This window comes from Carcharhinus amblyrhynchos, chromosome 8, assembly GCF_965287045.1.
Source record: "Carcharhinus amblyrhynchos chromosome 8, sCarAmb.v2.hapA, whole genome shotgun sequence".
In the NCBI taxonomy this organism is placed as follows: domain Eukaryota; kingdom Metazoa; phylum Chordata; class Chondrichthyes; order Carcharhiniformes; family Carcharhinidae; genus Carcharhinus; species Carcharhinus amblyrhynchos.
This window is the reverse complement of record NC_137331.1, coordinates 96,274,207-96,286,975: the sequence shown is the minus strand read 5'-3', so window position 1 is coordinate 96,286,975 and position 12,769 is coordinate 96,274,207. Positions and strand designations below refer to the sequence as shown.

Sequence of the window (12,769 nt, the reverse complement as noted above, 5' to 3'; positions counted from 1 at the left end):
TTTCCAATGCCTCCACATCTTTCTTATAATCCGGCAACCAGAACTGTATGCAATACTCCAAGTGCGGCCGCACCAGAGTTTTGTACAGTTGTAACATGACCTCACGGCCCCGAAATTCAATCCCTCTACCAATAAAAACTAACACACCATGCGCCTTCTTAACAACCTTATCAACCTGGGTGCCAACTTTCAGGGAGCTATGCACATGTACCCCGAGATCTCTCTGCTCGTCAACACTACTAAGAGTCCTTCCATTAGCCCTATATTCTGTACTCCTGTTATTCTTACCAAAGTGAATCACCTCACACTTTTCCGTCTGCCACTTCTCGGCCCAGCTCTGCAGCTTATCTATGTCCCTCTGCAAACTGTAACATCCACCCTCACTGTCTACAACGCCTCCAACTTTGGTGTCGTTAGCAAATTTACTAATCCATCTTTCTACACCCTCATCTAGGTCATTTATAAAAATGACAAACAGCAGTGGCCCCAAAACAGATCCTCGAGGTACACCACTTGTAACTGAACTCCAGGTTGAATATTTCCCATCAACCACCACCCTCTGTCTTCTATCAGCTAGCCAATTCCTGATCTAAACTGCTAAATCACCCTCAATCCCATGCATCTGCATTTTCTGCAATAGCCTACCATGGGGAACCTTATCAAACGCTTTGCTAAAATCCATATACACCACGTCAACTGCCTTACCCTTATCCATCTCTTTGGTCACCTTTTCAAAAAACTCAATAAGGTTTGTGAGGCACAACCTACCCTTCACAAAACCGTGTTGACTATCCCTAATCAATTTATTTCCCTCTAGATGATTAATTCTTATAATTCTTTCCAAAACTTTGCCCACAACAGAAGTAAGGCTCACTGGTCTATAATTCCCAGGATGGTCTCTACTCCCCTTCTTGAACAAGGGGACAACATTTGCTATCCTCCAGTCTTCCACTCCTCCCCCTCTTTTACCACCTTCTCTGCTCTGACTGAAACATCTGAACCCCGGAACCTGCAACAACCATTCCTGTCCCTGCTCTATCCATGTCTTTGTAATGGCCACAACACCAAAGTCCCAGGCACCAATCCAGGCTGCAAGTTCATCCACCTTATTGCGTACGCTCCTCGCATTAAAGAAGACGCACTTCAAACCACTCTCCTGCCTGCCAACACACTGCTGTGACCTAGAAACCTTATCCATGACCTCCCTATTCTCATCCTCCTGTACATTGGAGCTATAGTTCAGGTTCCCACCCCCCTCTGAATCAGTTTAAATCCCCCTGAATAGCATTGGCAAATTTTCCCCCCAAGATATTAGTTCCCCTCTGGTTCAGGTGCAGACCATCCCTCTTGTAGAGGTCCCGCCTACCCCAGAATGAGCCCCAATTGTCCAAGTATCTGAACCCTTCCCTCCTGCACCATCCCTTTAGCCACGAGTTCAAATGTTCTCTCTCTCTATTCTTCTCCATGCTATCCCGCGGCACAGGTAACAAACCAGAGATAACCACTCTGTTTGTTTTAGCCCTAAGCTTCCACCCCAACTCTCTGAATTTCTGTTTTATATCCCCGTCCCTTTTCCTACCTATGTCATGGGTACCTACGTGAACCACAACTTGGGGCTGGTTCCCCTCCCCCTTAAGAATCTCAAACACTCGATCAGAGACATCATGGACCCTGGCACCTGGGAGGCAACATACCAACCGCGAGTCTCACTCGTTCCCACAGACTCTCCTATCTATCCCCTTAACTATGGAATCCCCAATCACTAATCCTGTTCTTTTCTTCCCCCTTCCCACCTGAGCATCAAGGACAGGCTCTACTCCTGAGACCTGTACTCCATGGCTTACCCCAGTTGAGTCTTCCTCCCCAACAACATCCAAAACAGAGTACTTATTTTGGAGAGGAACAGCCTTAGGGGATCGCTGCTCTGACCGCTTCTTACCCCTTCTAGCAGTCACCCATGCATCACTTTTAGGAGTAACTCTCTCCCTGTAACTTTTGTCGATAGCTGCCTCTGCTTCCTGAATAATTCTTAGTTCCTCCAGCTCCAGCTCCAGGTCCCTAACACGGTCCTCAAGGAGCTGCAAATGGATGCACCTCCTGCAGGTGTAATCAGCCGGGACACTATCAGTGTCCCTCACCTCAAACATCCCACAGGAGGAACATCGCACTGCCATCCCTATTACTTCCCTCACCAAGAAACAAAAATAAACTTAAACTTACCTGCTCTCACTCCAAGTCACTCTATTTTTTTTTAGGTTAGAGGAGGGGGTAGGATTATAAGTGCCATTTTGCCACCAAAATCTGCATTGTGTGCACAACTCTTTGGTGCTAACTACGCCAGATGGCATTTCAATGGTAGCAATAGCTCACACACAAGGAGTATCCATCAGAGGTATGTGGAGGAGGCAGAGCGTGATGTCTGCATGTAACCCCAATCTGTTGCCAGCATTGCCACCTTGCAGCTCCACGCTCCAGTTAGTGTCATCTCAAACACGCACTCCTGAACATGTATCCAACAACAGGAAGGGACTTTCCACCACTGCTTTTTAAAAGGAACATCAGTGACTTTAAGGATAATTGTTGGTTGATTCCCAGAGTGTGTATGCTGGGTGGCTCCAGTTTTATTCTTATTACACTTTCTCGTGGCAGTTTGATACAACTGATTGGCCATTTCAGAGGGCTGTTAAGTGTCAAACTCATTCCTGTGGGTTTGGAGTCACATGTAGGCCAGACCATGGCACAGTTTCTTCCTAAAAGGACAACTGTATAGCTGATGAGTTTTTTTGATAATCTGGTAATTGTGTCACAAAGTCATAGAGGTTTACAGCATGGAACCAGGCCCTTCAGCCCAACTTGCCACCTTTTTTTTAAACCACCAAGCTAATCCCAATTGCCCATATTTGGCTCATATCCCTCTATATCCATCTTATCCATGTAACTGTCTACATGCTTTTTAAAAGACAAAATTTTACCTGCCTTTACTCTGGCAGCTTGTTCCAGAAATTCACTACCTTCTGTATGAAATAATTGCCCCTCTGGACACTTTTGTGTCTCTCCCCTCTCACCTTAAACCTATGCCCTCTGGTTTTAGACTCCCCTACCTTTGGGAAAAGATATTGACTATCTATCTCATCTATGTCCCTCATTATTTTGTAGACCTGTATAAGGTCACCCCTCAGCCTTCTACGCTCCAGAGAGAAAAGTCCAGTCTATTCAGCCTCTCCTTGTAACTCAATCCATCAAGTCCCAGTAGCATCCTAGTAAATCTTTTCTGCACTCTTTCTAGTTTAATATCATCCTTTCCATAATAGAGTGACCAGAATTGTACACAGTATTCCAAGTGTGGCTTTACCAATGTCTTGTATAATTTTCACAAGACGCCCCAACTCCTGTACTCAATGTTCTGACCGATGAAACCAAGCATGCCAAATGCCTTCTTCACCACTCTGTCCACCTGTGACTCCACTTTCAAGAAGTTACGAAATCTCTTTGTTCTGTAATTTTCCCCAACTCTCTATCTTAATTGAGTAAGTCCTGCCCTGGTTCAATTACCAAAATGCAACACCTTGCATTTATCTAAATTAAACTCTATCTGCCATTTGTCAGCCCATTGGCACAATTGATCAAGATGCTGTTGCAATCCAAGATATCTTTCTTCATGGTAAACACTGTTGTGTTAACTATTAGTAATTTTTAAATTCTAGATTTATTTACAACAACTTATAACATGCCTTTGACACAACAAAATGTTCCAAAGCACTTTACAAGAGCATCGTAGTACAAAATTAGACACCAAACCACTTTAGGCAATTTTAGGGAAAGTAGCCAAAAGCTTAGCCAAAGTAGTAGTTTTCAAGGAACAAAGAACAGAACGAGCACTGGAACAGGCCCTTTGGCCCTCCAAGCCTGAGCTGATCATCATGCCCTAACTAAACCAAAAAAAAACCTTCTGCTCTTACTTGGTCCGTATCCCTCTATTCCCTCAATAGTTTCTGATCCCAGTGCTTTTTCAAAGTTGTTCTGAGGGGCTTCCTGGTCCCAGTGGATAAATGACATACCTTCTCCTATTTACTTCCCACAGCATGGGCTCCAGTACAGTGTTTCAAAATTTCGGATCCTGGTCTTGCCATGTCGTTCCATTGCTGAGCATTTTCAAGTAAATAAAATCACTTTTAGAGTGACTTCCAGTACCATACCTGATCCAGTCAGAATGCATCTCCCCTTTAGGTAGTGCAGTTAGTTTTAATTTGTGCTAGACTCTCTTTTATGCACCCCTGTGTGGGTCTGCAGCCTCTCAATAGTTCACCTAGCACCGACTGAACACGGAGCTATCACATTTCCACACCCAACTGTGTCCAGCAATTCTGCAAACCAGAGTGTTTTTAACAACAACTGGAACTATTAATGCAAAGCTATTTTAAACCATTTCTTATAAATATATGCACATCATATCACCACCTGTCCATTTTTCACTGTGTGAAATCTAAAGTCTCGATTTTCGCCAAATCCCACCTCAGGAACACAACTGCTGCAGGTCAACTCCAGATTTCCACCCACATGATTTAACCTTCCACTAAAGTGAAGCAATGCAAAATCATGTGGGTAGAAATCAGATATCTGGTTGGATTAAAATCAGGGTTGTGTTGACGTATATCTAGCCAGATTTCAGTGCAATTGTAAGTGCTCACTTTTAGGCTTTTGCACCATTCAGTAACTGGAGAAATGCTTCCCTTGTATAATCTTCCTCCCGTTCCCAGAAATATTCTAGGCCTATTTCATAGAATCCCTAAAGTGCAAGAGGCCATTTAGACCATCGAGCCTGCACCATCAACAATCTCACCCAGGCCCAATCCCCTTAACCCACATATTTAGCCTGTATGTCCCCCTGCCACTGACACTCAATTTAGCACGGCAATCAACCTAAACCACATCTTTAGACTGCAGGAGGAAACCCACATGGACACAGGAGGGAACATGCAAGTTCCACACAGATAGTGACCCAAGCTGGGAGTTAAACCCGGGTCCCTGGTGCTGTGAGGCAGCAGTGCTAGTCACTACCCCATTGTGCCATTTTGTGCATATGAATGATCTCCCACCATATTATCCCTGCAGTAAGTGGTCATTGCGTTCAGCGCTATTATATATTTTCCCTGTTCATGTCTTCAAGCAGAAACCGAAGCAGCAAAACAGAGACAATCTTTAACTTTACAAAAGACACTTGGGGCGATTCTCCCATTCCAATCTGCTCATTTTTTGGTGGATCAGGTTGGGAGATGTGCATGTGCACCAGTTCGTGGTATTCGGGAAGACCAGATAAGTACTTTAAATCTATTTTTAATGTAATTCAAATGTGATTATCAGGTCCAGAACTGAATTCTCCGGGCCCAATAGCATCTCCCACCCTGCCGGTACAATTTCACTCCAGGGTTTAGAGTAGCTCCCCACTTTCGGGGGACTAGCAGGAGACCCTGCTGGAGTAAAGGTGGGGGGGTAGTTGGGGCCCACCAGGGGTCGGGCGCTTGGCGGGGGGGGGGGGGGGGTAGTGCCCCTGGGCATGGGCACTCTGGCGATGCCAGCCTGTGCCCCCTGACACTGCCCAAGTGGCGAAGTGCTCATGCCCAGGGGCACCATGGCACTGTCCAACAGGCATCGGGCAGTGCCAAGGGGGCAGGGATGGGAGGGTCCCGTTGCCACTCTGCATTGGGATCGGTTGGGCCAGTAATTGGGCGGGTGGCTTGCCGGCGGGGGAGGGGGGGGGGGATGGTGGTGGTCCGCCTCCCATGGGAGAAGGGAGGGTCTGCCACTGCGGGGAAGGGTGGTGCTGGAGATCGGGGCGCTCTGGGAAGGGGTATGTTGGGACTGGCCTGGGAATGATCATGGGGACCATGATCATGTCATGGGGTGGGGCTGGGGTGCAAGACTTGGGGGTCCCAGGCTGGCCAACAATCGAGCTGGCCAGCAAACGGGAGGCTGACAGATCAGGGCCGCTGCGCATGGAGAGAGTTCTAGAACTGTCAGACTCCGGCACAAACAGGCCCTGCCCTCCGAGCTTTCAGTGATATTCACAATTGTGGTTTCTGCATTGCACAGTGTGGGAGATTCGAGTCTGAACTTCCACTGAAAAAACAATTGTGATATACACCATATTTCCTGGAAATTCAGCACTTAGATTTTTTTTTAGGAGAATCGCCCCCGCAATACCTAGTGACCAGAGAAGTTTGAACCTCATTTATTTAAGAACACATTCTGGGCTTTTCTAATCATCCTTCTAACTCACCACCCAGTCACACTTCAGAGATGTGGTTCAGGTTTACTTACACACTGAAGACAGGTGTCTGTCATGAACTTTCAGGCAATTTTTGTCCTCACTGGTCCACCGAACAGTCCAACTCTCATCATGCTGTAAGGTGCTCGCCATGCTGTCCCCATTGGCACTATGCGACCTACTGGAAGGAACCAGCTGGAAAAGGTTTTCCTGATGGATGAAGCTCCGGGGAAAAGTTCTTCTCCCTAAAAGAAAGTGATTGTGAAATAAAGAAAAAATTGGATATTTCATGACGGCAAACGTCCCACAGCACTTCAAAAAACTTGAACTGCTTTTGAAATAAACAGTGCAATTTTGAGCCTCACTCTCAGTCTGTGGGGATAGCGGCGCACACACAAAATCCAGAATGCACGATTCCTGAGTTAGGATCTTCCCGGCCCTTCACCAGCAGAGTGGCACAAAACATGCCACAGGACCACAGAAAGCTCATTTTAGTACAATAGCATGCAATTAGTGAACACGCTCTCCACGACGTGCCTGGCTCACTGGATATTCAGCAGAGGTGCCAGTGTGACATCACCCTGGTGCCTTTTACAACAGGTTCACCTAGATGTGAACATGTCATGAGAGTCTCAAGATGGGGGTGGGTGAGAGAGCATAAAGGTGAGAATAGCGCCCATGGGGAGTACATGACCAACTAGTGGACTAGCAATGACCCTGGCACTGCATCCTGGCACTGCCAGGTTGGCACTATGCCCATGCCAACCAGCTCCGGCTATGGGGATGGGAGGACAGGCCCGATAATCGGGGGGGGAGTGGTTTGGATGGGGAAAGGGGCCAATGATCAGGGAAGGAGCAGATGGGACTGATGACTTGGGAGAAAGTTGGGCGGAAAGAAGTGCCGACTCTGATCAGAGATGAGGAGAGGAGACTAAGACCTTCGTGGTGGGCTATGGGAGATAATTATTCCTGCTATAATCAGGTACCCTTTAAAAATAGCACTCCGATCTCAGTACAGCTGGGTTTTCCCAGCATGTTGAGGCCCCTCCACCCTGCATGACAGCATGAAACACGTCCCCTTGATTTTTTTTTTAGGCATAGTGTCATAGGATCTTGAGAGAAGGCCAATATGTTTCCCAGTTGTCTCGCCAGAAACAACACTATTGTCTCATGCAAAATACAGCTCTATAGTAATGTAGCACTCCCTCACTAATGCACTGACCACAACTGGGAGTAGGACCTGAATCCATGATGTCCCACTTCAGTGTTGACAGCAGTATCACTGAGCCAAGTGAAGAATATTTTTAAATAATTAAGTGCATTAGCAACACTAATACCCAAGCTTGATTCAGATTCATGAATTGCTCCTAGATTTCAAAACCTAGTCTTTACATAAAAAGAATCTTCCTTAGCATTTAGACTATAAACTATAAACAGAAGTGAGAAACAAGAAGAAACATAAAAGGGGCAGAGCAAGAATCTGTTGTGTAGAATGTGAAGTTAAAGTTTATTCTTTAGTCACAAGTAAGCTTACATTAACACTGCAATGAAGTTACTGTAAAATTCCCCTAGTCGCCACATCCAGAGGCAGTTCGGGTCAATGCACCTAATCGGCACGTCTTTTGGAATGTGGGAGGAAACCGAAGCACCCAGAGGAGACCCACACAGACACGGGGAGAATGCGCAAACTCCACACAGAGAGTGACCCAAGCTGGGATTCATAAGAACATAAGAAATAGGAACAGGAGTAGGCCATCTAGCCCTTCGAGCCTGCCCCGCCATTCAATAAGATCATGGCTGATCTGTCGTGGCTCAGTTCCACTTTCCCGCCCTCTCCCCATAACCCTTAATCCCCTCTCTTATCAAAAACCCATCAACCCGCGTCTTAAAAATATTTAGCAAGGCAGCCTCCACCACTTCAACGGGCAGAGAATTCCAGAGATTCACCACCCTTTGAGTGAAGAAGTTCCTCCTCAACTCCGTTCTAAACCGCCCCCCCTTTATCTTGAGGCTGTGCCCCCTAGTCTTACTGTCTTTTTTGAGCGGGAAGAGTCTCTCCACCTCTATCCTATCCATCCCATTCATCATCTTATACGTCTCAATGAGATCTCCCCTCATTCTTCTAAACTCCAACGAGTACAAGCCCAGTTTATTCAGCCTCTCCTCATAGCTCAACCCCCTCAACTCCGGTATCAGCCTAGTAAACCTCCTCTGCACTCCCTCCAAGGCCAAAATATCTTTGCGCAGGTGCGGCGCCCAAAACTGCACACAGTACTCCAGCTGCGGCCTCACCAATGCCCTATACAGCTGCAGCAAGACCTCCCTACTTTTATATTCAATCCCCCTCGCTATGAAGGCCAGCATCCCATTCGCCTTCCTGACCACCTGCTGCACCTGCAAGCTGGGTTTTTGCGACTCATGCACAAGGACCCTGAGGTCCCTCTGCACCGTCGCCTGCTGCAGTTTTTCGCCACGTAAGTAATAGTCCTTCCTACCATTATTCCTACCAAAGTGGACCACCTCACACTTGCCAACATTAAATTCCATTTGCCATTTCCTTGCCCATTCGCCCAGCCTATCTAGATCCTTCTGCAGACTCTCCACACCCTCCGCACAATTTGCTGTTCCCCCAATCTTGGTGTCATCAGCAAATTTCGACACCCTACACTCGGTTCCCTCCTCCAGATCATCTATATAAATGGTAAAAAGCTGAGGCCCCAGCACCGACCCCTGGGGCACTCCACTAGTCACCATCCGCCAATCCGAATAGCACCCGTTGACCCTCACTCTCTGCCTCCTATTTGTCAACCAATCCTCTATCCACGCTAACAACCTACCCCCAACTCCATGTCCCTCGACCTTCTGCAATAATCTCTTGTGAGGTACTTTGTCAAACGCCTCGAACCCAGGGTCCTTGGCACTGTGAGGCAGCAGTACTAAACGCTGTGAGGCAGCAATGCTAACCACTGTGCCATGATAAAATCTTTTATTAAAGCTTCTTGTTTAAGCAATTCCAATTATATAGTGCATAATTGCAGTTAAGTTGCAGGAAGGCCCTAATCTTGATCATCCATTTGTGCTAAGTTACCTGGTGTCAAAGAGGGTGGCAATGGGAGAACAAACAATTAGCTTCAACACTTCTGGGTGGAAAACAAAAACACAGTTCCCAAACCAAATGACTGTTCACTGACAGTGAATGGAAAAAATGCTTGTGTGGGCACTGGGCGGCTACAGGATGTGTTGCAGTTCAGAGAGCCTGCCAACACTCACTAAACATTGGCATGAAAGACAGTTACTTGGGTCTGGTGTTAATGACATTTTAGTACCCATATAACTGTGTTCAGCAAGTGTCACTCAGCTCCAACAGCAAAGGGTGATTTCTTTTCTTAAAAAAAATGCTGGGTTTTACCAGAGAGCTTGGCACCCCCACGCCCACCCCCCCCTCACCCACCCACCCACCCACCCACCGCCTCCCAAAAACTGGAAGGAAAGTCAGACCCAAGTGGACCAATTATTTTTTAAAAGTTGTCACTTAATAACATGCTGAGGGCAGGCTAAACAAGCTCAGGGTCAGACTTAGGTCCCTCTATGGACAGGAAGTCCTACCCTAGCATGTCCTGGTCACATGGGAGCTCAATAGTGGGCACTACCAGGACTGCAAGGAGGCAGAGGAAAAAGAACAATGGCCACCGGAGACAGATATGTCGGGTTTCAAGATGGGGAGGGATTAAAGAGCTAGGGAGCGGTCTTTACATAAAAAGAACGTTAATTAGCATTTAGAAAGGTAAAACTACAAACAGAAGTGAGAAACAACTGGAAATAAAATAAGGATGGGAGCCAATTTTCGGAGGGTTAAAGTCCAACAGATTTATTTGTAGCAAACGCCATTAGCTTTTGGAACTGGCTGTTCCTTCGTCAGGTGGCCAGTTCCGAAAGCTAGTGGCGTGTGCTACAAATAAACCTGTTGGACTTTAACCTGGTGTTGTGAGACTTCTTACTGTGTTTACCCCAGTCCAACACCAGTATCTCCACATCATAAACGGAGTGTAACAGGGGTTCACCAGATTAATCCCTGGGATGGTGGGATTGTTTTATGAGGAGAGGTTGAGGAGAAGGGGTCTGTATTCCTTTGAGTTTCAAAGAATAAGGGCTGAACTAATTAAACTTACACATTCTAACTGGGTGTGACAGCATGGATGTAAATATTTCCCAAAGCTAAAACCAGCAGACATATTCTCAGGATAAAGGGTAAGACATAAAACATTTAAAACTGAGATGACGAGGCATTTCTTCACTCAGAGGGTGATGAATCTTTGGAATTTTCTACCCCAGAGGGCTGTGGAAACTCAATCATTGAGTAAATTCAAAACAGAAATCAGTAGGTTTTTGGAGACCAATGACATCAAGGAATTTGGAAAAAGCGTGGGAAAGTGGCATTGAGATGGATGATCAGCCATGGTCTAATTAAATGGCGGAGCAAGCTTGATGACTGAATGGCCTACTCCTGTTACTATCTTTTCCTGCAATTAGCTGGCACATATTTTTTCATCCCCAATCGGCAAACTACATCTGCAACCTAAGACCACTTTAAATGGAACAAAATCATCTGTATGACATTTATAGCAAAAAGCATGACCAAATAGTTCTTCTGTGGAGTGCAATGGTTTCTCTTCAGGGATCTTGGAAACAGCTTGTGTGATAGACAACTAGCCAGCAGATAAATATTCTGCTGTTTTCACTGGACTCGATTATACTGAACATCCACCCCGCCCCCGGGATTGGAATAACATAGGTGGATTGATCACACATGAGCAGGGGTCTCAAAAATGTCTGTCCTTTTACTTACCATCACTGTAGTCCTTGCGGTGGTTTGAAACGTGATACTGTCGTGGGTATGTACCACCTTTTCCTGCTCTTTCACAATAGTGGTTGACAGATTCTGAAAAATAGAACAAAATCAAAACCAACCATTACCAGAGCGACCAAAGCTCAGCAATCCCTGAAAGAGCCCGTTAATTAAATTTCCTAACAACGGTGACACGTAAGATTTCTCAGGATTTAACTTGGCCAAAATATTTTTTGGGATAAGTGATACAACCGTCACAGTAAAAGCTGCCAAACTTGATGTTGTGCCAGCAAAGACTTGCCTGAGTTGTAGCTCTCTCACCTGTGTGTCAGAAGGTTAAGCTAGGCTAACATTCCAGTTCAATAATTGAGGAGTCCTGTACCACGAGAAGTGTTGTCATTTCAGTTTTGCATTTCTGCATTCCTCCCAAAATGTGTTTTTCTATTTATTCTCTGAAAACAGCAATGGCTTCATTTATTACCCACAAACCCTGGTCCTTCTTCACCAGTCACCCACATGTAGGGCAGGATTTTATGCCCCCTCCTGACGGCAGGATCTTCCAACCCCGCCAAAATCAATAGGCTTGTGAATGGCTCAGCACATTTTCTGGCCCCGTGCCTGCCAAAATGGGGCCGTAAAATTTCAGCCATAGCCTAAATCAAACAGTGGTGGTAAATTGTTTTCTCTTATATCTGGCAGAACAGGCTCAAAGAGCCGAGTGGCCTACCCCTACTCCTAGATCACACATTCGTATGAGTGAATGCCAGATGATGATTTTGTTTGTTGCATCATTCTAATTGCATTTTAAGAGGTCATTTCAAAATTGCCATTTCCTCACAAAGAAACACAGATGTGCAAGAATAACCTGCACAAGTCCTGTCCACCTATCACCCTTGTGTTCACTGACCTACATTTTGCTTCCTAGTCAAACAACACCTTGATTTTAAAATACTTGATGCACAAATTATTCAAAATAATATTGCCAATTATTGGAAGGAGATACGATAGTGACTTTTAAGGGGTATCTTGACAAATACATGAGTAGGATGGGAATAGAGGGATACGGTCTCCAGAAGGGTAGGGAGTTCAGTTGGGCAGCTTGGTCAGTGCAAGCTTGGAAGGCTGAAGGGCCTGTTCCTGTGTTGTAATTTTCTTTGCTCTTTGTTCGACACTTGGGTACATCTCTGGTCATCATTATTATATGCAGGCATTGAAAAAAGCTTTACAAGGTTGGTACCAGAAATGTGAGGAAAAGATGAAAATGCTGCGGGTCTTTTCTCTTGTAATAAGGCCTATTGGAGATTTTTAAAATTATGAGAGGATTTTAGAGAGTAGACAGGGTGCTTTCATTTCCAGGAAGAAACCAAGTAGAAACGATCAAAATAAAACATTTGCCAAGAAATCAATGAAGAAATTCAGAAGGAGTTTTTTTATCCAGAGCATAGTAAAAATGTTGAACCCACGATGGATCTAGCCTTAAATTCCTCTTTGCTGTGTGTGGTCTACTTGTTGCACTCCCTTTAAGATTGCTGGCTCGTTCATTTTGAAGGAAGTATACACGGTGTCCAGCTTATTTGCTCCTTCCAATTATCATGCACTGCACAGCAGAGGGAGTATTGCTTACAACCAGAAGCAATGTTTGGGGTAAACCGAATAGA

General features: G+C 45.6%; 1 protein-coding gene across 3 annotated transcripts in view; it reads right to left on the bottom strand.

Moving 5' to 3' along the window:
• The window catches only part of map3k22 (mitogen-activated protein kinase kinase kinase 22), a 116,487-nt gene that overhangs the window by 18,889 nt on the left and 84,829 nt on the right, over positions 1 to 12,769 (bottom strand). For all 3 annotated transcript variants that reach the window (XM_080194540.1, XM_080194543.1, XM_080194541.1), the window contains exons 11-12: positions 11,112 to 11,204; positions 6,319 to 6,510 (exon numbers count right to left, since the gene is read on the bottom strand). In XM_080194540.1, the coding sequence (XP_080050666.1) occupies positions 6,319 to 6,510; positions 11,112 to 11,204 (285 nt within the window). The remainder of the gene's footprint in view (positions 1 to 6,318; positions 6,511 to 11,111; positions 11,205 to 12,769) is intronic.